The sequence below is a fragment of the Equus przewalskii genome, chromosome 13 (assembly GCF_037783145.1).
Source record: "Equus przewalskii isolate Varuska chromosome 13, EquPr2, whole genome shotgun sequence".
NCBI classification, from domain to species: domain Eukaryota; kingdom Metazoa; phylum Chordata; class Mammalia; order Perissodactyla; family Equidae; genus Equus; species Equus przewalskii.
Window position 1 is genome coordinate 3,889,781 of NC_091843.1, and position 27,517 is coordinate 3,917,297.

The 27,517-nt window shown below is 44.8% G+C and overlaps 1 protein-coding gene and 1 long non-coding RNA gene across 2 annotated transcripts in view; one reads left to right on the plus strand and one right to left on the minus strand.

The window, feature by feature from the left end:
• The window catches only part of LMAN2 (lectin, mannose binding 2), a 57,013-nt gene extending 47,064 nt beyond the window's left edge, over positions 1–9,949 (plus strand). The window contains exon 8 of the mRNA XM_070570259.1: positions 9,711–9,949. Within this exon, the coding sequence (XP_070426360.1) occupies positions 9,711–9,727 (17 nt within the window). The 3' untranslated portion in view covers positions 9,728–9,949. The remainder of the gene's footprint in view (positions 1–9,710) is intronic.
• On the minus strand, positions 210–16,933 carry LOC139075246 (uncharacterized). The gene is made up of 2 exons (XR_011525440.1): positions 16,796–16,933; positions 210–625 (listed from the first exon to the last, which is right to left on the minus strand). It is a non-coding gene; the product is annotated as an uncharacterized lncRNA (long non-coding RNA).
• Between the last annotated feature and the right edge of the window lie 10,584 nt (positions 16,934–27,517).

Below are 27,517 nucleotides of genomic sequence, written 5' to 3' on the forward strand. Positions count from 1 at the left end.
AGAAAGGTATTAAGGTGAGAAAAATGCACATAGAACATATTTGGGTTTAGGGTTTATTAAGACATACTTATGTACTAAGAGGTATTTAGAAATCGTCTGTATGATATGCTTGGAGAGACAGAATGTAATGAATTAATAGAGTCATGGGGACATATCTTGGTCTGTGTACTAGTTTTCTATTGGTGCTGTAACAAATCACTACAAACATAGTGGCTTAAACAACAAGGTTTATTTCCGACAGTTGTGTAGGTCAGAAGCCCGACGCCACACTGACTGAAATCAAGGTGTCACCAGGGCCGCGGTCCCTCTGGAGCCTCTGGGGGGGGCGGGTCCTGTGCTTGCTCATTCATGTTGCTGGCAGAAGTCGCTTCCCTGAGGTTGTAGAAGCGAGGTCCCTGCTTCCTTGCTGTCTGTCAGCTGAGCGCCATCCGCAGCTTCCAGAGGCTGCCCGCGCTCCTTGACTTCTGACCTCCTTACTCTGTCTTCAAGGCCAGCAACAGCAGATTAGTCCCTCTCGCACTTCGAACCTCTTCCGTCATCGCATCTCTACGACACATCTCAGCTGCTGCTTTTAAGAGCCCAGGTGATTATGTGGGGCCGACGCGGGTAATCCAGGATAACCACCCTATTTTAAAATGAGCTGATTAGCCACCCTAATTCCCTTTTGTGATGTAACATTAAGATATTCACATGTATGATGTCAGGGATTAGGACGTAAACATCTTCGGGGGCCATTATTCTTCCTACTACAGTCTGTAAACTAAGACCTGGGTAAAACAGCCTGAATGGACAGCTATTTATGTTCAACACCTGCTAGGAGGGCAGAAGCCAAGAACACAGTAGTCGCTGGCCTGACGGAGGCTCCCCCTGGGTCTGAACCACGCGGACATCAGGGCCTTTCCTTCTGTTTCGATCTTTTCCACCAGAGATTAGCCTTGCCTGCTTTAGAACTTCTTGTTAATGGAATCATATGGTATAACTTTCTTGTGTAAGGCAATTTTAACTCAAAATAATGTTTCGGAGATTCATCTATGTTATTGCATGTATTAGCACACAGCATGAAAAGAAAATGAAAAGATAAGCTACAGACTGGGAGATGATATTCACAATAGATATCTGACAAAGAACGATCTAGAACATAAAAGAGCTCTTAAAACTCAATTATAACAAAAAATAACAAGTGTTGGAGAGGATGTGGAGAAAAGGGAACGCTCATACACTGCTGGTGGGAATGCAAACTCGTGCAGCCACTATGGAAAACAGTATGGAGATTCCTCAAAAAATTAAAAATAGAACTACCATATGATCGAGCTATTCTACTTCTGGGTATTTATCCAAAGAACATGAAAAGACAAATTCTAAAAGATATATGCACCCCAATGTTCATTGCAGCATTATTTATAATAATCAAGACTTGGAAACAACCGAAGTGCCCATCAAAGAATGACTGGCTAAAGAAGATGTGGTATATATACAATGGGATACTACTCAGCCATAAAAAAGGTGAAGTCTTGCCATTTGCAAAAACATGGGTCGAGTTTGAGGGTATCATGCTAAGCGGAGAAAGATAATTACCGTGTGATTTCACTCGTATGTGGAAGATAAAAAGAACAATTACAGCAAACACACACACAGACACGGAGAACAGATGGGTTACCAGGGGAAGGGGGTCGGGAGAGGGCAAAAGGGGCAAAGGGGCACATGTGTGGGGTGACGGATGGCAACTGGACTTTTCACGATGAACACGATGCAGTCTATACACAAGTCAAAATATAATGATGTGCACCTGAAATTTATATAATGAACTAATGTTACCTCAATAAAAAACCTCTCAATAATAATAGTGGTTTTTCTTACATAAATGGGATGAATCTATGTGCATTTTTCTATCGCTAGCTTATTTCACTGGACAGTAGACTGTGGATGTGGTAGGCTGAACAATGGCTCCCCCAAAGATGTCCAAGTTCTAATCTTCAAAACGTATGAATGAATGTGTTACTTTAGATGGCAAAAGGGACTTTGCATCTGTGATTAAGTCAAGGATCTTGAGATGGGAAGGCTGCACAGGGCGACCTAGGTGGGCCCAGTGCAATCACAGAGTCCTCAGAAGAGGGAGGCGGCAGAGTCAGAGTCAGAGAAAGACAGACTGGAAGATGCTACACTGTTGGCTTTGAAGCTGGAGGAAGGGGATACAAGCCAAGGAATGCAGGTGGCTTCCAGAAGCTAGAAAAGCAGGGAAATGGGTTCTCCCCTGGGGCCTCCAGAAGGAATCCAGCCCTGCCGACCCCTTGATTTAACCCTGTGAGATTTCTGACCCACACAACTATTAAGATAATAAATTTTTGTTGTTTTAAGTAAAAAAAAAAAAAAAAAACCCACAAAACTCAATAATAAGAAGACAATTGATGGAACAGTACAAGTGTGCAAAAAATTTGAACTTGCACCTCACGAAAGAAGACGGACAGAGAAATACATGAGAAATGCTCAACATCGCGAGCCCGGCCTGCTTCTCCAGGCCTGTCTCTTCTATTAAGAAAAATACTTCATCTTCTGGGTCGTCTCTTCTTTATTTGTGGCATCCTTTGAAGCATAGAAGTTTTAGCTTTTTAAAAAATGAACTTTTAATTTTAGAACAGTTTTAGATCTACCAAAAAATTGTGAAGCTAGTACAGAGAGTTCTCACATCCCCCACATCCAGATTCTCCTATGATTAACGTCTAACATTTGTATGGTACATTTGTTACAGTTAATGAACCAATATTGACACTTTCTTCAGATTTCCTTAGTTTTTACCAAATGTCCTTTTTCCGTTCCAGGATCCCGTCTAGGACACCACATTGCATTTAGTCACCATGTCTCCTAGACTCCTCTGGGCTGTGACAGTTTCTCAGACTTTCCTTGTTCTTGATGACCTGACAGTTTTGAGGAGTACTGGCCAGGTAAATGCCTACAGAGTTGTAGAGTGTCCCTCTACTGGGACTTGTCTGATGTCTTTCTCTTAATTAGGCTGGAGTTATGTGTTTTTTGGAGGAAGACCACAGAGGTAAAGTGCCATTTTCATCACGTCACATCAAGGTACATCCTGTGAACGTGATTTATCACTGTTGATGCTGACCTTGACCACCTGGCTGAGGCAGTGTGTGTCAGGTTTCTCTGTTGTAAAGCTACTCCCCTCCCAGCCCCCTGTCCATACTCTTTCCATACTCTTGTCCTTTTTGGAAAAAAGCACTATATGCAGCCTCATTAAAGGACTGGGGAGCTATGCCAGCTCCTCAAGGGCAGAATATCTACATAAATTATTTAGGATTCTTCTGCATGGGAGATTTGTCTCTTCTCCCCCGTTTATTTATTTCTTCAATCATTTATTTATATCAACATGGACTCATTGATATTTTTATACTTTGCGTTATAAGCCAACACAACTTTATTTTGTTGCTCAGATTGTCCCAGCTCTGGCCATTGGGACTGGGAGCTCTTTCGGTTGGTCCTGGGTTCCCTTAACATACTCCATCATTCTGTGTGTGTGTATGTGTGTGTGTGTGTGTGTGTAATAACTTTCTTACTTTCTACCACTAGAAACTGCTTCAGGCTCCCCTTGTGTGTTCACACCTTGGGTGGTCCTAGAGTCAGCCATTTATCCCGGGAACCCTGGTTCCTTTATTGGAGTATGGGATTCAAGATCTCAGTGTTAGGTGCACTCAAAGTTTTTCATTTTGATGAAGTTCAGTTTACCTAATTTTTCTTTTGTGCTTTTAGTGTCATATCTAAGGAGGCTTTCCCTAACCCAATGTCACAAAGGTTTGCTTCTGTATTTTATTCTAAGAGTTTTGTAGTTTTAGCTCTTTCATTTAGGCCTATGATCCATTTTGAGTTCAGTTTTGTCCATGTGTGAAGTAGGGAACCAACTTCATCCTTTTGCACATGGAGAGCCAGTCGTCCCAGTACCATTTGCTGAAAAGACTGTTCTTTTTCCATTGAAAAAGGCCTTGTCAAAAAATCAATTGATATTTCTTCAATTCTTGAATGCATAATTGGAATAGATATACCTGGCACCTGGAAGAATGCCCACATTGGCTCTCTGACCCATGGAACAAGAGCCACTGTGGTAGAGAACTCAGTGTAGGTTCCAGAAACTTGCCCTCCGCACCAAAATAGTAAACCAGAAACAATACTGCATGTGAGGGGGACTTCTAGAGGTTAATGCCACATTCAGAGAGTGAAGGGAAGGGGTTGTCATATCTGTCACATCCCCACTTCACTCAGCGTGTGGACTGCAGAAGTCAGGTGGAACCTGGAGAATGACTCCGGCTGGCAGAAACTGAATCAAGCGGATGCTCAGGTCGCAGCTGCCGTCCCGAGTGTGGTGTCTTTACTGGAGCAAATCAACACAGCTCCTGGCCCTTGAGAGGTGGCTATTAATCTAGCTAATGTCTTTTTCTCCATACCAGTTTGTAAGGACCGCCAGATGCAATCGTCCGTGACCCCCCGCACTCCCGCAGTAGGAGTAACAGCTTGCCTCCTGGCTTTGTCAGCTCTCCTGCTCGCTGCCATGATATAATCTGTAGAGAGCTTGACCACCTTGACATCCCACAAAACATCACACTGATCTTCTACACTGACATTATGCTGATATGTCTCATCAACAGGAAGCAGCAAATACTTTAGATGTCTTTCTGTTTTTAAAGATTTTATTTTTCCTTTTTCTCCCCAAAGCTCCCCAGTACATAGTTGTGTATTTTTAGTTGTGGGTCCTTCTAGTTGTGGTATGTGGGACGCGGCCTCAGCCTGGCCTGATGAGCGGTGCCATGTCGGCGCCCAGGATCCGAACCAGAGAAACCCTGGGCTGCCGCAGCGGAGCGCGCGAACCCAACCAATCGGCCATGGGCCGGCCCCTAGATGTCTTAAGAAGACATATGCAAGTCATATGGTGAGCAATAAACCCCATAAAATTTCAGGGGTCTGCCACTTCCTGATTTTGGGGCTTCCATGGTTTGGAGCATGTCAGGATATCTCTTCCTAGATTAGAGACAAATGCACCTCACACAACCTTCCACCAAAAAAAGAGGCACAATGCTCGGGGGGTCCTTTCAGATTTGGGAGGCAACACACACACATTTATGTGACCCTCTGACCCTTTGACCATCACCATCCTGGAGAGCTCCCCATTTTAGTGGAGACCAGAGCAGGGGAAGGCCGTGCAGCGGTCTAACCTGCTCTACCACCTGAGCCTTAGGATACAGCAGAGCCAATGACACTGGGAATGTCTGTGGCAAACAGGGATGCTGTACAGAGCCTGTGGAAAGCACCAAGAGGAGAATTACAGCACAGATTAATCGGGTTTTAGAGCAAATACATCCCCTCCTTTGCGTATAATGATTCTCCTTTTAAGAAACAGCTTCCGGCCTGAATCAGAAAGCTAAACAATGGGACATCAGGTGACCACACAGCCTGAGTTTCCGTGATGAACTGGGCGTGGTTTTCCTTATCCATAAAGTTGGGTGCACACAGCAGCAGCAGATTAGCAAGCGGCAATTGCATACGAGAGGCCAAACCTGGGCGTGTCTGAAGGTACACAGAGGGCGCATGCGCAGGGGGCTCAGGCTCCTGCTGCCTCGCCTCCTCTCCCCCAGTCCGGGCGATGAGCTCACGGGAAATTCTTCACGGCCGGTTGACTAAGGGAGAAAGAACTTGAGCCTGGTTCACAGATGGGTCTGTACGACATGCTGTTGGCACCCAACAGTGGACAGCTGCAGCCCTACAGCCCTAGTCAGGGTGACCCTGAATTCGGAACAATGGTGAAGAGAAGTCCTCTGAGCAGCACGTCTGATTGTGCGCTTTGGTGCGAGAAATGACCGAAGAATGGATGTACACTGATTTATGGGCAGTGACTGATGATTTGGCTGGTCTTAAAAGGAACAGCATTGGAAAAGTAATAATGAGGAAGTTTAGAGAAGTGTATGTATAGATCTCAGAATGGGAGTAGACTGTAAAGATTTTTGTGTCCTGTGTGAATGCCCACCAAGGGCATCCATGCAGAGGATGCTCTTCACAATCAGGTGGACAAAATGACACATTCTGTGGGTGTCCATCAGCCTTTTCCCAGCCACCACAGGCTCAACGGACCCATGACCGAAGTGGCCATGCTGGCAGCTCTGGAGCTTATGCATGGGTTCAGTAACGTGGACGTCTCCTTACCCCATCTGACCCGGCTAGCACTGCTGCTGAGTGACTAATATGACAGCTGCAGAAACCAACTCTGAGCCCCTAATGAGGCACTATTCCCCATGAGGGGTGGCCATCTACTTGGTTTCCGGTTGATTATATTGTACCTCTTCCATCACGGAGGGGACAGAGAGTGACCCTCACAGGAATAGACACATATTCTTGACCTGGATCTGAGACTGGCTTTGTCTTCCTTGCGCCTGGTGCTTCTTTCAGCTCCACTGTGAACTCACACAGCAATCATGGCACTCGGCACAGCGTTGCTTTTGACCAAGGAACTAATTCCACAGCAAAAGAAGCAGCATTGGGCCCATGCCCATGGCATTAACTGGTCTTATCACATTCTCCATCACCCAGGAGTGGCTGGCCCAATGGAAACATGGAATGGCTTTCTGAAGACTCAGTTATGGCGCCTGCTGGGAGATGACACCATGAAAGGGTGGGGTTCTGTCACACAATGCAGACACCATTGTGTGGTGCTGTTTCCCCCAGAGCTAGGAGTTTGAAAATCAAGGTGTGGAAGGGGGCGTGGCTCATTATACCAATAATTATACCCAATAATGAGAACTGTAGTAGCTTTGCATGTCTTCTTTTTGATTTATATATATGTTTTTATTTGTGCATGCTATTTTCTTGTTTCTCTTTATTCCAATTATTATTTTATGTCCAAATAGTCAGAGGTTAATTTTACAATTTACTCTTTAGGTAACAGAATATTCAGTGGGGCTGTGGCTGAATTGAAGAGTAATTAATATGGCCGGTAATGGATACGATGGCTGTTGGGACAGTGCTTCTCCTCACGTTGAGGAGAGGGTGATCATAACGTCTTCCCTTGTGGAAAGGACAGCTGTACTTTGGTGGAATACAGAGTTGATTTGTTGTACAGAAGTTTAATCTGTATAGAAGGCCGCCTATGGAAGCTGAGTAGCCAAAGGGGTGGACTGTGTCAGTTATCAATTTATTGCCTCTCAGTTCCAAATCCAACCTTCATTGCCCTGCTTGGGATATAGGAGCTGAACCCTGCAAACGTTTTTCCTTTGTCCACTGGCATTATAATGATCTTTGCCAGTAGAAGGAGCTGGACAGATACTATGGGAGGAAGGGGCCTCTCCTCCTAGTCGTGATGTGTCCTTTTTCTTCTTGTTCCCACAGTGCAGCTGCCAGCAGTATGTGTGCAAGACATTCACTGGTCACCCACCAGCACATTTTTAGCCAGTCCCAGCTCAGTTCCCTGCCTACCATCTGTGGCCCACCAGTACCCAAGCATGGGCTTGGAGCTTGCTAGCTCTGGCCAGTAGTTACCTGCCTGCCACCCTTAGTCCAGTGGCTGTGGACAGCCCAGGGAAATTCTCCACCATCCAGTGAGCTCCAGTCACACTCTTGCCTGGGACGTCTGAATCCCAGCCTTGGAGAAAGGACCCCCCAACTAAGTTGTTCTTTCTGTGGGTACTCTCCCTCAGCCCTAGAGTATTCTTTTTTTTGGCCCCCCCTGAGGAAGATTCACCCTGAGCTAACATCTGTGCCAAGCCACCTTCGTTTTTTGTATGTGGGACACCTCCACAGCATGGCTGGTGAGTGGAGTAGGTCCACACCCAGGATCTGAACCTGTGAACCTGGGCCACCGAAGCAGAGTGTACAGAACTTTAACCACTTGGCCACGGGGCCAGGCCCCCTAAAGTATTCTTTAGAATTCTCTTTTATCCCTCATCAGTAGCTAATCCCCTGTAAATAGTTAATAATCCCTAATATTAAGCTTTCTCTGTTCAAATTTTCCTGTGTGGTTTCTGTCTCCTGACTAGACCCTAACTGATAGGCAGGAAACTCTCTTGGGCCCAGAATCACACACCTATAGCAAGCAGAGGTCTGCTGACACTGAGAGATGGGGAGGGAAATCCCACCAAGAACAACCACAATATTAGGCAGATTCTGTGTGCCCCAGGGAGAAGGGTCACTGAGGCTTAGAAACTCTCTCCCCCAGGCCCGTCAGACAGGGCCTAAGTCTGCATGTGGCCAGGACAGCAGAGGGACCTCCCTGCCCCACCACAAGCATAGCGTCAAGTAAAGAATCAGCACTCATCACAGGGGAAGGGGCAGGAGGATGAAGAGAGTCCATCTCTGTGGCACAGGTGGGCAGGGACGGCTGAAAGCTCAGGGGGAATCAGGGATACTAATAAAAAATCTGGCACTTTATGGATCAAAGACCTAAAGCTCAGGCCTGAAACAATAAGTCTTCTAGAAGAGAATATAGGCAGTACACTCTTTGACATCAGTTTCAAAAGAATCTTTTCAGACACCATAACTCCTCAGATGAGGGAAACAATAGAAAGAATAAACAAATGGGACTTCATCAGACTAAAGAGCTTCTTCAAGGCAAGGGAAAACAGGATTGAAACAAAAAAAACAGCCCACTAATTGGGAAAAAATATTTACAAGTTACTTATCCGACAAAGGGTTAATCTCCATAATATATAAAGAACTCACACAGCTCAACAACAAAAAATCAAATAACCCGATCAAAAAATGGGCAGGGGACATGAACACACATTTCTCCAAAGAAGATATACGGATGGCCAATAGACACATGAAAAGATGCTCATCATCACTAATCATCAGGGAAATGCAAATCAAAACTACACTAAGATATCACCTTACACCTGTTAGAATGGCAAAAATATCCAAAACCAAGAGTGACAAATGTCGGAGAGGTTGTGGAGAAAAAGGAACCCTCATACACTGTTGGTGGGAATGCAAACTTGTGCAGCCACTATGGAAAACAGTATGGAGATTTCTCAAAAAGTTAAAAATAGAAATACCTTATGACCCAGCCATCCCACTACTGGGTATCTATCCTAAGAACCTGAAACCAGCAATTCCAAGAGTCCCATGCACCCCAATGTTCATCACAGCATTATTTACAATAGCCAAGACGTGGAACCACCCTACGTGCCCAGCAACTGATGATTGGATAAAGAAGATATGGTATATATACACAATGGAATACTACTCAGCCATAAAAAAGGACAAAGTCATCCCATTCACATCAACATGGATGGACCTTGAGGGTATTATGTTGAGTGAAATAAGCCAGACAGAGAGAGACGAACTCTATATGACTCCACTCATAGGTGGAAGTTAACATATAGACAAGGAGATCTGATTGGTGGTTACCAGGGGAAAGGGGGGCGCGGTAGGGAGAGGGCACAAAGGGTGAAGTGGTGCACCTACAACACGACTAACAATAATGTACAACTGTAATTTCACAAGGTTGTAAACTATCATAATCTTAATTTAAAAAAAAGTTAAAAGAAAAAAAAAGGAACAAACCCAACTTGCAGGTGCCCCAATCATTGGTTCCTCTATTCATTTAAAAGCTGTCACTGCTCTAGTGGGGGGAAATAATGGGTGCACAGATTCACAGATATATGCAAAAGTCTCCTTGAATTTAGCTCTCTCCAGTTCAATGCTTCTTTCTCTTTTCGTTCCACTAGGATTTGGAGTATTTTAGCAATGATCTACTTCAGAATCACCAAGAAGCAGAGTGGATCAGCCTCCTCGTTAGAGCTAAGCCTTAAAGAAATGGCCAAAATGGTCTGGAAGGCCAGGTTCAGGAGAAAAGTGGATGCCCTATTTGATCCAGGAGACTTTCTTAATGACTATAATCAGTCCATTTCAATAAGTCTTGTTACTTTATAGGAAATAAAATAAAATATTAAACTGAAAAAAAAAATCTGGCACTTAAACCATTACTCTAAGCATAAGGCACCTCAGCCCACTGCTGGAGAATGTGAAACCTGTGGTACCCTTACGGTGACAACAGCAACAATAAAATCCAAACGCAGTTCAACTCTTGCCCAGCTGGACTTCTGTCACCATATTAACAGCCTGACAGAAGAAAAGGTGTGCCCATTTCCAGGCGTAAGTTCTGTTGACCACAAACTCCTCTGTTTTACATTTGATGCCTTGGAATTCAATAAAAAAATTGTGAGTAAACAAAAAAAGCGAGAATAAAACAACCCATTGTTAAGAAATAAGCTGTAGGGGCCGGCTCCGTGGCCGAGTGGTTGGGTTTGCACGCTCCACTGCAGTGGCCCAGGGTTCAGATGCTGGGTGCAAACATGGCACTGTTTGTCAGGCCATGTTGAGGCGGTGTCCCACATCCCACAACTAGAAGGACCTGAAACTAAGATATACAACTGTGTACGGGGGGCGGGGGGTTTGGGAAGCCTGCAACTAAGATATACAACTATGTACGGGGGGGTTTGGGGAGATAAAGCAGGAAAAAGAAAAGATTGGCAACAGTTGTTAGCCCAGGTGCCAATCTTTAAAAAAAAAAAAAGAGAAAGAAAGAAGCTGTAAACAGATGACACTTAGAGATGACAGGAACAGGGAGAAGAGGGAGAAAACTGGCAGAAGAGATATTTGAGGGCTGGCCCCGTGGCCGAGTGGTTAAGTTTGTGCACTCCGCTGCAGGCAGCCCAGTGTTTCATTGGTTCAAATCCTGGGTGCAGACATGGCACCACTCATCAAACCATGCTGAGGCAGCATCCCACATGCCACAACTAGAAGGACCCACAACGAAGAATATACAACTATGTACTGGGGGGCTTTGGGGAGAAAAAGGAAAAAAAAATTTAAAAAAAAAAGAAATATTTGAAGACCTAATGACTGAGAATTTTCCAAAACTAATGAAGGACATCAAACTACATATGCACAAAATTTAGAGAACCCCAAGAAAGCTAAGCCCCCTCCCCCTCAGAGTAAAAAACAAACACAGGGAAAAATATAATCAATCTGCTAAAAACCAGAGATGGAGAAAATCTGGAAGCGTGGGTAGGGGAGAGATGCATGTTATGTGCAGAAGAGCAAAGATAAGAAGTCAGGCACACTTCTCATCAGAGACTGTGCAAGCCAGAAGAAAAGGAACGGCACGTTTAAAGTACTGAACAATAAGAAGCAGTCAACCGAGGGGCCGACCCAGTGGCGTAGTGGTTAATTTCACACATTCCGCTTCAGTGGCCCACAGTTCACAGGTTTGGATCCCGGGCATGCACTGACACACCACTCAGCAAGCCATGTGGTGGCAGCGTGCCACATACAGAATTGAGGAAGATTAGCACAGATATAAGCTCAGCGACTATCTTCCTCAAGCAAAAAGAGGAAGATTGGCATCAGATGTTAGCTCAGGGCCAATCTTCCTCACCAAAGAAAAAAAAAAAAGCAGTCAACCAAAAATTCCATACCAAGTACAAATATCTTTCCAAAGTGAAAGTAAAATAAAGATTTTTTCTGACAAGCAATAACTCAGAGACTTCATTGCCAGCACATCTGCATTGCAAGAAACATTGAAGGAAGTTCTTCAGGCAGAAGGAGTAGGATGGCAGAAAGAAACTTTAGTTAACATAAAGAAATGAAGAGTACCAGAAATGGTAAAAAATAAAGGTAAATATAAAATATATTTTTTCTTATTTTAATCACATTAGAAGATTATTAACTGTCCAAAGCAAAAAGAGTAACAATCTATTCTGGAGTTGATATCATACGTAAAAGTAAAATGTATGAACAGTTGCACAAAGGATGGAAGGGAGGAACTGGTGATATGCTGCTGGAAGTTTCTTACTCCATACATGAAGTGGTACAATGCTGTTCAAGGTGGGCTGTGATAAGTCAGAGGTGTATATTGTAAACCCTAGGACAACCAGTAACTTTTAAAAAAAGAGGTGTAATAATAAGCCAATAATGGAATTAAAAGGAATCATAAAAAAATACTCAGTTAATTCAAAAGTGCAGATGCAACAAACAGAAAACAACTTGTAAGATATAGCTTTAAATCCAGCAATATTAATAATTATATTAACTATAAATGGTCTAAACATCACAATTAACGTCCCAAATAAATATCCAATTATTAGATTTGACAAAAGAGCAAACCCAACTATATGCTATCTACAAAAACTCTGCTTTAAGTATACAGGCATAGGTAAGTAAAAAGTAAAAGGATGGGAACACTAGTCAAAAGAATCTTGGATTGGATCTATGACAGTGGACCAAGCAGACAACATTAGATGGAATATCCCTGGGTCAGTGATACAGAATCAACTTATCAAGAAGCCATAACAAGCCTATGTGTGCGTGAACCTTCAAAACGCGTGCAGTGAAATTGATAGAATTCAAAGGAGAAATAGACCAATTCACAATTATACGTGGAGACTTCAATGCTCTTTAAAATTCATTAGGAAAAAAAGGCAGTAATGCTGTAGGAGATCTGAACAGCACCATCAAGCTGACCCGATGGACGTTTATAGGACACGCTCCTGACAAACAGCAGGGGACGTCCCCTCTCAGGTGCACGCGGAGCGTCCACCAAGACACGCCACACGCTGGGCCTTGAAACAAGGGATTTAAATCGTGACAAATGTGTCCTATGGCCACAAAGGAATTGAATTAGAAATTAACCCCAGAAAAATATCTGGAAAATTCCCAAATATTTGGAAATTAAACAACAAACTTCTAAATAACACTTGAGTCAAAGAGGAACTCATGAGGGAAAATAGAAACTATTTTAAATTGGATGACAATAAAAACACAATGTAACAAAATTGTAGGATGCAGCTAACGCATTGCTTAAAGGAACATTTTTTAGAGGTTCATTTATAGATTAAATGCTTCTATTTGAAAGCAAGAAAGATAAATCAATAATTTAAGCTTCTACCTGAAGAAACTGTAAAGAAGAAAATTAAACCCAAAGCAAGCATAAGAACCAAAATAATAAAGATAAGAGCAGAAACCAATGACACAGAAAACGGAAAATCATAGAGAAAATAAATAAAACCAAAAGCTGGTTCTTTGAAAAGATCAATACCATCAACAAACCTCTCACTCACCTGACAACAAAGAAGCCACTGATTGCCAGTATCGAGGAAGGAAGAGGGGCATTAATACGGATTTGATAGACATTAAAAGAATAATAAGGGAATATTTTGAACAACTTAATGTCAGTAAGTTTGATAACTTTAAATAAACACATTTCTTGGAAGATAGACACTACCAAAGCATACTCGCGAAGAAACAACCTGAACGGTTCTATACCTATTAAAGAAATTGAAATCACAGTTTAAAACCTTCCCATAAAGAAAAATCCAGGCCCGGATGGCTTCACTGGTGAATTGTACCAAACATTTAATGAAGAAATAATACCAAATATATACACATCCTTCAGAAAATAGAAAAGGAGGGAACACTTTCCAACTTATGAGTTATGACAGACAAACTACAAAAAACTCCTAGAGGGGCTGGCCCAGTGGAGCAGTGGTTAAGTTCGCACGTTCCACTTCAGCGGCCCCGAGTTCACTGGTTTGGAGCCCAGGTGTGGACATGGCACTGCTTGGCGAACCATGCTGCGGCAGGTGTCCCACGTATAAAGTAGAGGAAGATGGGCACGGATGTGCGCTCAGGGCCAGGCTTCCTCAGCAAAAAGAGGAGGATTGGCAGCAGATGTTAGCTCAGGGCCAATCTTCTTCTTCTTCAAAAAACTACTAGAATCAGTAAATGAGTTTAGCAAAGTTACAGGTTACAAGATCAACATACAAAAATCAGCTCTATTTGTATACATTAGCAATGAACACTCAGAAATTAAAATTTAAAAATAAAAAACAGTACCATTTATAATAGCACCAAAAATTGTAAGATAGGAAAAAAATCTATCAAAATATATGCAAGATTTGTGTGCTGAAAACTACAAATATTGATGGGACTAACCAAACAAAAGCTCAATAAATGAAGAGACGCACAGTGTCCATGAATGAGGAAAGTCAATATGGTTAAGATTTCAATTCTTCGTAAATTGATCTAGAGATCCGACCCCACCTAAAATCTTCAGCAAGTTTTTTATTTGTAGAAATTGAAAACCTGATTCTAAAATTTCAGTGGAACAGCAGAGACCTATGACAGCCAAAGCAATTTTAAAAAGAAGAGCGAAGTTTGAGGACTCACTCCACCTGATTTTTTTTTTTTTTGAGGAAGATTAGCCCTGAGCTAACTGCTGCCAATCCTCCTCTTTTTGCTGAGGAAGACTGGCCCGGAGCTAACATCCGTGCCCAGCTTCCTCTACTTTATATGTGGGATGCCTCCCACTGCATGGCTTGACAAGCGGTGCCATGTCCGCACCTGGGATCCAAACTGGCAAACCCTGGGCCGCCGAAGCAGAACGTGCGAACTTAACCGCTGCGCCACCGGGCCAGCCCCATTCTCCACGTGATTTTAAGACTTATTCTAAAGCTACAGTAGTAGCCTCATTAGGCACTGTGGTATTGGTGGAAGGATAGATGTAGAGATCAGTAAAAGACAACAAAGAGTCTAGAAACAGAGCCACACATATGTGATCAATTAATTTTCGACAAGAGGCAAGAGAAATTTAAATGATAGTCTTTTAAGAAATGATGTGATGATGGACATCACACATAGCTTTATATAACTTATATAAATATAATTTTTTATGTGGATCATCAACCTAAATGTGAAATCTAAAACTATAAAATGTCTGGAAGAAAGTCTTTGTGATTTTTGGTTTAGACAAAGACTTCTTGAGAATATCATACAAAGCAAGACAACATGGGAGCAACATTTTTTTTTTGAGGAAGATTGGCCCTGAGGTAACATCCATCACCAATCCTCCTCTTTTTTTGCTGAGGAAGACTGGCCCTGAGCTAACATCTATGCTTATCTTCCTCTATTTTATATGTGGGAAACCTGCCACAGCATGGCTTGATGAGCAGTGCTAGGTCTGGGCCTGGGATCCAAACTGGGGAACTCTGGCCTGCTAAAGCAGAGCATGGGAACTGAACCACTATGCCACCCAGTTGGCCCAGGTGCAACATTTTTAAGAAACTCAAGGTTAGACAGTGTAAGCCAATGGCTTTATATGCAGCCAAGTTATCCTTCAAGTATTAAGACGCTAGAAAAACAGCTTTAAAAATACTTAGAGACGGCGGGCCCCGTGGCCGAGTGGTTAAGCTTGCGCGCTCCTCTTCGGCGGCTCAGGGTTTTGCCAGTTTGGATCCTGGGCGCAGACATGGCACCACTCATCAGGCCATGCTGAGGCGGCATCCCACATGCCACAACTAGAAGGACCCACAACTAAAAATACACAACTATGTACCAGGGGGCTTTGGGGAGAAAAAGGAAAAATAAAATCTTAAAAAAAAAAATACTTAGAGAAACTTAGGGAATACTTTGCTCATGGGTCCTTCCTGAGGATGAGCTTTATCCAATAAGGAGATGATTGGAGAAACTGGCAAATGGACTCTTGGTGCCTCGAATATATTATTTGTGGGTCTGACTGTAAAACAAAGATCGGGGAAGGGAGGAGGAAATGTCTGTAAATCTCACATGCTCGGACAAAGTAGGAATAATGTAACTAAAAAGGGGGAGGTTGGGGAGGCAAGGGGAGAGGACAGTGAGCCCACTGATTCTCCCGGATGGAACAGGTGGGTGTCCAGGATGCATTCAAAGCTGGCCAACACGGACCGGCCCTGTGGCTGAGTGGTTAAGCTCACATGCTCCGCCTCAGCGGCCCAGGGTTTCGCCCGTTCGAATCCTGGGCGCAGACATGGCACTGCTCATCAAGCCGTGCTGAGGCGGCGAACCACGTGCCACAACCAGAGGCACTCACAACTAGGATATACAAGTATGTTGTGGGGGGCTTTGGGGAGAAGAAGAAGAAAAAGGAAAAGAAAATGAAGAAGATTGGCAACAGTTGTTAGCTCAGGTGCCAATCTTAAAATAAAAACAAAGCTGGCCAACAAAATAGCAGAAACCCAAGTAAGGACAAGGGCCTGAGGGCCTCATGAAAGTCATTAACTGAAAAGTAACCACTAGAAACAAAATACAAACCCCCTCACTTGCAAAAGAAATACAAAAGAAAAACAAACCAATCATCCAGAGAATGAAACAACACGGAGTGAATATGACATAGGAGTTGACACGAAAATATCAGCTATATCAATAAATGTAAGAACTGAACTTATGTAACAGAAAATTATATATATGTATGTGTGTATGACTGAGGAAGATCTCTATGAGTTGATAATGAAGTGATTTCCAGTAAATATTCATCCAAATAAAGCAAGATGCAAAAGAAAGCGTATAGTAAGCTGTCTTTTGTGTAAGACAGCAGGAGAGAGAGAAAGAGAACAAATGTCACATACTTTTAATAATTGGTGAATCTGGATCGAGTGTATGGGCATTTATTACGTTACTCTTTCAAGTTTTTTGTATACTTGAAATTTTTTGAGAGAAGAAGTTGGGGGAAATTCCAACAGAAAAAAGTATTTTGTTAAGTTAGGCATTTGAATCTCAAATGCCTTGACCTTGGTTGATCTCCGGGCGTACAGAAGGGTCGCTCAATCACAGCAGAGCTCCCCCAGCCCAGCGCCAGCTCTGACTTCCCCAGAGGAGCTGCAGGAAGGAGAGCTGGGGGGTAAGCCAGCAGTGAATCGCATACGGGGCTCGGCTCGGAGAAAATGACTTCTGGTAATGGGGGGTCAGAAAATGGGGAATGATCGTGTCCAAAATGTACCTGAGGAGCCTGCTGTCCTGAGATGTGTTCCCCACTGTAGCAGGTTCATTATCAGAGAAAGCTGGAAGGACTGGCCCCGGGTCCCAGGTCCGCGGGATCACGAGATCGGCCGCGCCCCCGTGAGTGCGCAGGGGCTGCTGGGACTCGGACTGCACAGGACCTGCGAAGAGGAAGAACTGAACCGCTTGGACCAGTGCAGCCAAATAAATAGGCCTGCCCACAATAAAGACTTCCCCAGAGGTCAGGGAGGCTCCTGGAAACAGGAAGACCGAACAAGCAGTTAGAGAGAAGACCCAGCTGGAGACACGTGGCTGGGAGCTTCTGATCGTTGACAGAAAGAACTCCGTAGATGGGTTGAATAACAAAATGGACTCAACAAATCAGGAAGTCGAAAGATCCGATCAAAGCAGCATCCCAGAAGACCTCAGGGGAGACAAAGAGACGGACAGTTGTAAAGAGGAGTGAAGACATATGGAGGATACAAATGGAAATCAACACAAAGATAGCTGAAAAAATCCTTTGTATCGGAAAACTAAAAACATGCTAACAAATAACACTTCGACTGGGGAAGAAATCATGATGAAAGCCCTACATGAATAAAGGAAAGTTGGGGGACATGGCTAAGGTGGAAATTAGAGGGAAATTTTGTTTTAAATAAATTACAAGAAAATAAAGAGAAATGAACTGTGTTCAAATCAAATACAAAAAATAGAAAAAGAGCAAAAGAGCAAACCCAAATAATGCAGAAAGAAGCAGACGCTAAGGCACTTTTGCTGCCATCATTGGCTCCAGGGTTCCGTGGGCTGCAGGTCTGCACCTAGAAAAACTTGATATCCCCTGGCTACTTCTCAACACCCGGAGAACTGGGTACTGGGCACTCAGGTGCTTACCACCCACAGCAGCAAAAACAGCAGACGGGGAACCTACGTCGCAGACAGAACTCTCGCTGCAAGACGGTCTTGGCTGTCGGGCCTGGCAGCACAGGGAGGCGCCCGGAGAGGGAGCTGCGACGTATGGTGCGCAGCCAGGCCACAGTGCCCTTCCCAAAGAGGGAATGCTTCCCAGTCCATTTTAGGAGGCTAATATGACCTGAAGTTTAAACCAGATAAGGAATGTTTAAAAAATATGAGTCCTTATAGCTTGTGAATATAGTTGAAAATCCCCAAGGAAAATATTCAATAACTGTTTTGACTGTTTTATTTGGGATACAAGTTTGGATGCTAAACAGATTCTCCTCCCCTGCCACCCATCGCTCTAAACAAGATAGAAATGTCCATCTGCCTCAGGAAACAGACCCGGCTGGTCTGGGCTCCCCACCATTGGGATCCAGGCTCCTTCTATCTTTCTGCTCTGAGATCTGTAGGGTGTTCCCTTGTCCATTACATGCACTCCAGCCAACAGGAAGAGGTGAAGGAGCAACAAGGAGTTTCATTTTCCCTTTAGACAGGCCTGTGTAGACACCCTGCACGTCATCTCCACTCACATCCAATTGGCCGGAACTTAGTCACATGGCCGTATCTAGCTGTAAGGGAGGCGGAGAAATGTAATTTTCCTTCGGTGTATCCATGCATCCAGCTAAAAATGGGGGGGGGGTCCTCTTCCTACAGAAGCAAGAGAAAATGAATATAAAGGACCAACCAGCTGTCTCTGACACATTATCTAAATCATGTAGGGTATTAAAAATAATAATACACCCTGCACAGACATGTAACAACGTAATTCACTAAATTAGTGAACTAAGGGAGAAAGTTAACTTTTCTTCTTTGGTTGCAGGAAGAAAGTTTTTATTTTTTTACCAAAAATAAGGAATTTCCTTAATGTTACAAAGCCTCTGTATTAAAAACCTATAGCAAACACCGTGCTTAACAGAACCAGAATCATTCTCTGTGGGCTGGGAATAAAAAAGTGTGCCAGCTACCCAATACAGTTGAACATGGTAATGGAAGTTCTGGCCAACATAAGAAGATAAGAGAAAGAAATAAGTAGTAATAAAGCATGGAAAAGAGAAAGACAAAACTGTCATTATTTGCAAATGATATGATCAACGATATAGAAAGCATAAAATACAGTCATAGAATTCATAGAAGGAATAAGAGAGTTGCCAGATACCAGATCAGTTTCTAAAAATCAAAATCATTTATCCACACCAGCAATAATCAACCAGAAAAGATAACACAACAATAACCAAAAAACTCAAAGCATCTAACAAAGAAATCACACAAGAACTTTATAGCAAAAAGTATTAAAATCTTTAAAACTTCTTTAAATATTGTTGAGATTGGAGAATCCAATAAACGATACCCCTTAACACTGCCTGAGTTTGGACTAAATTTTGAGGTGGCCACAGAAACGGAACAGATGGAGCTGGAAGTGCAGTGGCAGCCCCCAGTGTTTTGCATCAGAAAGAGATAACACACCTGCATTCGTGTGGGTTCACCGAGAAGCAGATGCCACGCCTGGCTTAGATGAGCTGCAGATTTTTTGGTGCAGGGAGGAGAAGACAGAGAGAGCCTTCAGTTCACAATGCAGGCCAGACACCTGTGCAAGGAGAGAAGGAAGGATAGAGAACTGTGTGGGAAGGTCTCAGACTGCAGCTCGGTTCCAAGAACGGTTCAGTCAAGCAGATGAGGAGTTTGCAAGCTAAAAGGAAGACTCCCACATCTTGCTGGAGTGGGCCTGCCTTTCTCCCCACCCTGTGCTCAGTCTTCGGCTCGGGGATGTGTGGTCTCTGTGAAAGCGAGGCAGTGGGTCCGGAGGGGAAGCAGCAGGGGCCGTGGCCACAGTCACCATGGTCCACTCTTGCACCACACAGCTCTACAGGTCCAGGAAGGAGCTCCTCCATGCTTCCTGTTGGCCTCTTTTCTTGGCAAGAGGGTAACTTTGAAAAGGAAGGTTGGTGAAACCAACCAGTCTCCATTGCTGCAGTTGTTCTCAGGGCCACAGCTGGTTTTCGTTCTCACCTTCCTCCACTACCCATTCCAAATTGCCCTCACCCTCACCTACCCGCTTGGCGGGTCTTTGTGCTTAGCTGGTGGTATAACCCAGACCTTCATTCCTGAGAGAGCCGGACTCCTGATGGTCACACCCCTCTCAGGCTGGGCTTGCCGCCTCTGAACATTAATGAGGCCACATCCTCAGGAGTTTGGGGAGAGCTGGACTCAGACGTTCCTTCCCCTTCCCCTGTTTCATTAAACATTGAACCACTCACATCCAGGGATGGGTCCTTGATATCCCACTGGGTCAGAGGATGAGTTGTGACAGTAATAAGCAGACAACAGCAGAGAGGTTTGCAACCTGCACAATGACGTTTGCGGGGTGCCATGGTCCCTTGAGGACGCCCTCATACTGACCCCACAGATGGCCTGTGACACGCGAGAGAGTGTGCAGGTGGAGCACTCTCCCACTGCTCCATGGAACAGGCTAGAATCTGATCGGCTCAGAAGGAGAAGGGGAGTGGTTTATGCAGTGCTCTGGAGCACAGAACATTCCAGACACTGGACACTTTCTGTAAATGACTCATTCGGCCCCTCCGCTGGTCAGTGCTGCCTGGTCCATGGATCAGGCCCATCCCATGGCACTAGGAGGGTAGTCACTCCTCATCCCCTTTGGAGGGAGCTTTTGGAGAAACTGATGCTGTCAATTACCTATATACCCCAGGCAATCTGTCTTGGCTCCTGGGTGCTCTGTCAACATGGAGAAGAATGTCGAGTGCCTGTGCACTCAGTCTCAGACACTCAACACGGCAGCCTGCGCAGCAGCTCAGGAAGAACTCAGCTTTTCAAGATCCACAGTCTGGCTTGGGAATCCTTAGCGACACCCCGAAAAGGCAACACAATGCAGCAGCCATCAAGGGGTAGGTGTGCCAACAACCAGTGATGCCTCCCCAGGCAATGGCTGCTGCCTGTTGGATCCAGTTAGTAAGCCAAGAGCAGTTTAAGGCACAGCCTCTCCATCTGGTGCCAAACCAGCCTGCTCACTGCACCAGCTGCCGTCAGCGTACCTGGGATTTGTTTTAATCAGGGATGGTAAGACACACACACAGAATGACTCTTGTAAAGGAAGAAGTTTGTACTCACAGTTCCCTAGAAACAGGAGGCACGCCGCACCACGCAGGACCACGTGGGGAAACCCCAGTGTCGGTCAGGAGGCAGAAGGTTGGAGGGAGAACGGTGGGCAAGAGCCTTTGTTGTGGGCAAGAGCAAGGAAGGACCAGGGTAAGCAGGCAGGGTAAGCAGGCTTAGAATTGGCTAGTTTGAATCATTTCCGTGGGCTCCGGGATGTAGGGGGCCGTGCTGAGTTGTCTGGTCCCTGGCTCTGGGGGATCAGGGCAGGCGGAGAGTGGCCCAGAGTGTGAGGGCCCAGTTAGCGAGGTGGTGAAGGTGTGGGCTCTGGATTGGTTGGTCTGAGTATGAAGGCGTGCTCTCAGGTGAATCGTTCACTATCTCTAGGAATTGGGTGAGAAGTGGGGTGTGATGAAGCCTTGATTCCTGGAGGGGCAAATGTTCACCAGGGTGTGGAGCTTCAGCCATGCTGCAAGCAGTTACTGGAGGCAAGTCAGTAACGGGATTTAGAAATGATGGATCCAACTCCAGAGGAGCTGGTTCACCGGATGCAGAAGGAAATGCAAAGTAACAGGAAACAAGCAAAATATGCCATTCCTTGATTGTTGTCATCAGTAATAGCTCAAATGAAAGCTAAAGAGAGTGTTGGGGCAGATCCTGAGATTGGGCCAAGCCTGGATTACAGCTGGTCTGAGCTATAGCCCTGGTCTCAGGACACTCTCAAAAGGAAACGTGATGCTGGAACAACAAACAGTGAAGACATGGGAACGAGTCACAAGAGACCGAAGAAAACAGAGCGAAAGTCACAGGACTCATTGCAGTGTGGAAATCTTTAAATGATTATTAAGAAATGGGATGAATAAGGATGACATTTATGGGGTCAAAACAGAGGTTATGAAGCAGCACTCTTGGAAGTTTGTGGGTTGGTGGCAGCCCCTGCTGGTCTCCCAATATTGAGGGGCCTTAAACAAGTCTGCTATATTCACCCTCCACTGGAGGAATTTAAAGAACTGGAAGGCAAAGATGGCTACAAGAAACCAGGCCTCCAATCACCTGAGTAATGATCCTGCAATCTGATCAAGATAAGGACCGAGCCCTGCTGGGGACCTATGGCCACATGAACTTGAGTGGGTAAAATGGTCAGAGGATGTGGAAGAGACTTTTCTGGGACTCCTTGATATGGGACCCCCATTCACTGCGATTCTAAACCCTGCTTGTGAAGTCCTAGCGGGTGCTACAGCTAGGCTGGGAGGGTATAGGAATGCAGTGGTTGACTGGATAAAGGCAAAAGTCTGGATGAAAATTGGAAGGTTTGAATAGACTTTATGTAAAATGGTCACATCTCCTTTACCTGGATGTATTATGGGGAAGGACATTGCCTGTGACTGAGAAAAGCTTCCCCTACCTAGCATTGTAAAACAGAAGGATGGCCATCTACCCTCCTGCCAATACTGATTGGACGCGCTCAATGGGAACAGGGAGATTTCAGGAGCCCATACAGTGTGCTAGCTATGCCACAGCCAGGCTGGAGCTGAGGGCAAAAGCCTGTGAGTGCCACCTAGTGGCAACTGCTGGGATTTTGGATGAGAAAATTCCCATTTGAGAGACAATTACTAACTAGCTTGCTATTGGACATTAATTGAGATTTCCCCTATGACTGAGGACATAAAATAATCTTGAAACCTGAAATTCTCACAATGCCTTGGGTGTTGGAGAAATGCTCTAATGGGGAGGGCAATGCCCAGCAGTGTTCCATCATAAAATGGAAATAGATTTTTTTTTTGAGGAAGATTAGCCCTGAGCTAACATCTGATGCCAATCCTCGTCTTTTTGCTGAGGAAGACTGGCCCTGAGCTAACATCCGTGCCCATCTTCCTCTGCTTTATATGTGAGACGCCTACCACAGCATGGCTTGACAGGCGGTGCCATGTCCGTACCCGGGATCTGAACAGCAAACCCTGGGCCACTCAAGTGGAACATGCACACTTAACCGCTTTGCCACTGGGCCACCCCTGGAAATGGTTTATATGGGAACATGCTACTGGGAGAACGTGAGGAGGAACTCACAAGCAGGAAGCCTCTTTTCCCCTAGGGCCGACTCTGGGGCCACCAGAGGAGCCACTGGGCCACTCGGGCAGTGCCCTATAAGAGCTCTCCATTGACCAACAAAGAGCTGCTTGGTTTGTGGACACAGTTCCATGGTGAACGGACAGCTCCTGTTTAGGTGGCTGCCACTTGATGGAAGAATGTCAAAACAAACCAGCTTAGTGGACTGAAATGTGTGCTGTTTGCCCCTATGTCTGTATTTTTACCAACTCAGGGGCAGTGGCCAATGGCCTGGCCACATGGTCAGAGAGCAATGGAAAACTGGCCTATTAGCAGGATGCCCGTGTGGGACAGCCCTGTGGCAATCGCCATGGGAACCTGAGGGGTGCGTTAAAGTAGGCCATGTTGATGCTCATCACAAGGACCCCCTGCAGGGTAGGAAGGTGATTGGAACCGGTGAGCTGACATTCTGGTGTGTTCTCTTAAGGTGGCCACCTGGGTCCAGGAACTGAGTGGACACTGGGGCTGCAGCACTGCAGGGATGGGCTGAGTCTAGACAAATTCCGCTTGCACCTTCTGAGGCACAAAATGCCAGCAAGAACTATTCTGTCTGCCAACAGGAGAGACGGAGACTGGATGGCTGTGGGCAGAGTCCGCGGGGAAGGCCCCCGTGGCAGCTGGCAAGTCTGACTGATGCCGGTAAACCCTGGGGTGGGGTACAAATTGGTCCTGACAGGAATACACAGTTACCCTGGACTGGGCTTAGCTTCCCCTGTGGCAGATGCAAATGCTTAGGCTGCAATAAAAGGACTGGAACAGAAGTTAGTAGAAGAATTTCGATTGCCAGACCAAGGAAGGCATTTGACAGCCCCTAACGTTCAACAGTGGGCAGAAGGACATTACCCTCGGAGCGATGGTTTGATAGAGAGTTGGAACAGGCAACTGGAACAGTTGTTTTGTCTAAAATGGGGAAATAAAGGCATGAAGGGCTGGCTTACACACCTTCATGAGTGTGTGCTCACACTTAACATGAGGGGGGAAAAGGTCCCCACTAGACAGATTCCTCTGCTTTTTGGGAGGGATTTGGGGAAGAGGAGGTGGGAAGGAGGCTGGTATAACTAAACTATTCTTTATCCCCCACGTCCCCTCCACTCCTCAGTGTCCCCTAATGCAGGAGTCCCAGGGCTGCAGCTGCGGGGCTCGGAGGCAGAGTGATCCCTGCATGGGAAACTGTATCTAAACCTTTAAACCTTCACATCGCAATTCCTAAGGCTCTGCTGGGGTGCGTTGTGCCTTCACCCTGATGGGGCTGACAGCGAATGCAGCTATATTGCTGAGTGGTTGGGACAGCTCACCAGTCCTGCACCCACGTAACCCCAGAGGAATGGGAGTGGCCTGGGTGGGGCACGTGCTAGGCTAGTATTGCTGCTGACAGTCTGGACCAGCACAGTGGCCGAACCTAACACCCCTTCCAAAGGTGGAAAAGTTAGGGTATAAATGGAGAGGAAGAGGAATGGTAGCTGAGGGTGAAAATGAGTCAACAGCTCATGCAATAAAAGAAATCCAATATTGCATTGGTGCCTCAAGAGAGGCCCAGAGCGAGAGGTTATTGTCTCTTAGCTCAGTTACACCAGATGCCTGAAAGGGTAAAGTCATGTGTTGCTGAGACCACTCCTGCTTTCAGAACCTAAAAAAAGTTGAGTGGAAGTCTGCAGACCTGAATTCCACCACTCTGGGAGACATTCCAGTCACACAGTGTGATGACGGACTGGACTAATGGTTAATGGCTGGGTGGGACATTGGTAAGGTGCCAGAGCTTTTCAGGACACATCTTCTGCCACACTGCAATAGGGTGTAACACTTGTTATAATATTGCTATCCATAGTCAAACGTCCTGGGAAATTGAGTGAAAGCCTCCTCGGGAAGAAAGACAGATGGAAAATGACACCTGAGAAAGAACTGGATTTACCTAACCATCAGCTAATTTCTTTGCTTAAATAGTTCTGCACAATTTATCATAAAATACAAGGGGGAAAATGAATAATTAAATTAGTACAAAAATATGAAAAGATTTTCATATGAAAATATTAAATATTTTATTTTTCCCTTTTCTCCCCAAAGCCCCCTGGTACATAGTTGTGGATCCTTCTAGTTGTGGCATGTGGGATGCCCCCTCGGCGTGGCCTGACGAGTGGCGCCGTGTCCGTGCCCAGGATTCGAACCGATGAAACCCTGGGCCACCAAAGCTGAGTGTGCGAACTTAACCACTCGGCCACGGGCCGGCCCCAGTTGTTTTGTTAAATCTATCACTACTCCCACACTGGCCCCTCCAAATTTTAGGCAATACGATCATTCTGCTATAAGAGTCTTGATCAAAGGTAGGGTGTAGCTTGTGTCCTAAACAATTTAACTTTGCCCCAAAAGAGATCTGGCTTTTGCCCTCAGGTCCCGGGAGATAATCTTTGTTTGCCCTGGGTCCTTGGGTTAGCCGGGGAGTAGCAATGTGATTTAGGGTGGGGGCTGACCACACAAGAAAGGCCAGCAAAGTGATCTAGGGTGGGGCTTTGGGTCATGTGGTATCAGTTGATCTAGAGACTGAGATCAACCATGTGAGCCATCAATCAATCAATCAATCATGCCTACATAATGGAGCCCCCCAAACTGAAAACTGAGGCTCATGTTTGCCTCCCTGGTTCACAGTACTCCGTGTGTATTGTCACATGTGGATACTGGGAAAGTAACATGTCCTGCCCGCATGGGGAGAGGGGACAGAAGTCTGGCATCTCATACTTTCCCAGACTCGAGCTTTTTCCCTTGGCTGATCTTAATCTGTCTCCTTTCCCTGCGATAAACTGTATAACACAGTATATACCGTGAGTACCATAGCTTTGAGTTCTAGCTTTGAGTTCTAGGTTCTGTGGGTCCTGGCAGATTGTCATCCCTGACGGTGGTTTTGGGAATCTCCTCGAACTTGCAGTTGGTGTTAGAAGTGAGGGTGGTCTCTTGTGGACTGTGTTCCCCCTAACCATAGAGTTTGCTAAACTCCTCACAAAGTTCAGCTCTAGAGGAATCTGAACGACTAGCCTCTCGCTCTAAATGCCAGACAGGTGAGGACTTGTACTCTCAGGAAAATAAATAAACAAAACAAAATACTTTGACATAATTATACTCCATTATATTTTTCCTCACTTTTATATTGTAAAAATCAAGAAAAAATTATAATACATGAGAAGAAGCAAGAAAATATGCTTTATAATCAACAGAAGACATCGTCAATAAAGGAAGTCCCATAAAAAAACCAAGTCATTAGAATTAGCAGACAAGGACATAAAACAACTATTATAAACATATAAAATAATTAATGGGAAAAGAATAACACGTTGAATAGCATCCTTCAAAAATTCATGTGCGCCCAGAACTTCAGAATGTGACTAATTTGGAAATAGGGTCTTTACAGATGTCATTAGTTAAGTTAAGATGAGGTCATATTGTTAGAGTGAGCCCTAATCCAGTGACGGGTGTCATTACAAGCAGAGGGAAATTGAACATAGAGAGACACAGAGGAGAATGCCTTACAGGTGGAGGCAGAGATTGAAGCGATGTGTCTGCAAGCCAAAGAAGGCCAAGGATTGCTGGCAACCACCAGAAGTGAGGGTAGGCATATGCAATATATTCTCCTTCAGAACCCACAGAAGGAACCAACCCTGATGACATCTGGATTTGGGACTTCTGGCCTCCAGAACTGTGAGAAAGTAAATTCCTGCTGTTTTAAGCCACTCAGTTTATAATACTTTGTTACGGCAGCCTCAGCAAATTAATATATGGAGTAATGAGATATTCTGGGATAGGGATAGCAGACTTTAAAAAATGAACTGAATGGAAATTCTAATTTTGTATTCTGAAAAATACAAAAGCTGAAATAAAAACTACAATGGATGAGCTAAACACCAAATTGGACGCTATAGAAGAAAGAATAAGTGAACTTGAAGACAGGGAAATTGAAACTATCCATGCTAAAGCAGAGAGAGTTTAAAAAACCAACAAAAAAACCCCCAAACCTGAAAACAGTAACACTATCAGTTACCCTTGAGATATTGTCAAACTTGGAAACATACATGAAATTGGGTTCAGAGTAAGAGAAGAAATAGAGAATAGGGCAGGAAAAAATGTCTGAAGAAATAATGACTGAAAAATTTCCCGGAAGCACAAAACACCCCCAGCAAGACAAACACAAAGAAGACCACGCCCAGGCGTGTCACAGACTGGCCCTTGCCCTCAGCTCCTGGAGACAGCTTTGTTTGCCCAGGGACCGTGGGCTAGTCAGGGAGTGACGATGTGGAAACCAAAGCTAAAGAGAAAATATTAAAAGTAGATAGAGGAAAAAAACACACTACATACACAGGAGAATGATAATAAGTCCAGCTGACTTAGAAAAAAAATGTCAGTCAGAAGGCAAATGAGTGACATAATCAAAGCATTGCTAAACCTAGAATCTTATATCTAGTACAAATGTGCTTCAAAAATGAAGATGAAATAAACACATTTTCAGATAAACAAAAGCTAATAGAATGCATTGTTTGAAGACCCACACTGTAAGAAACGCCGAAGGAGGTTC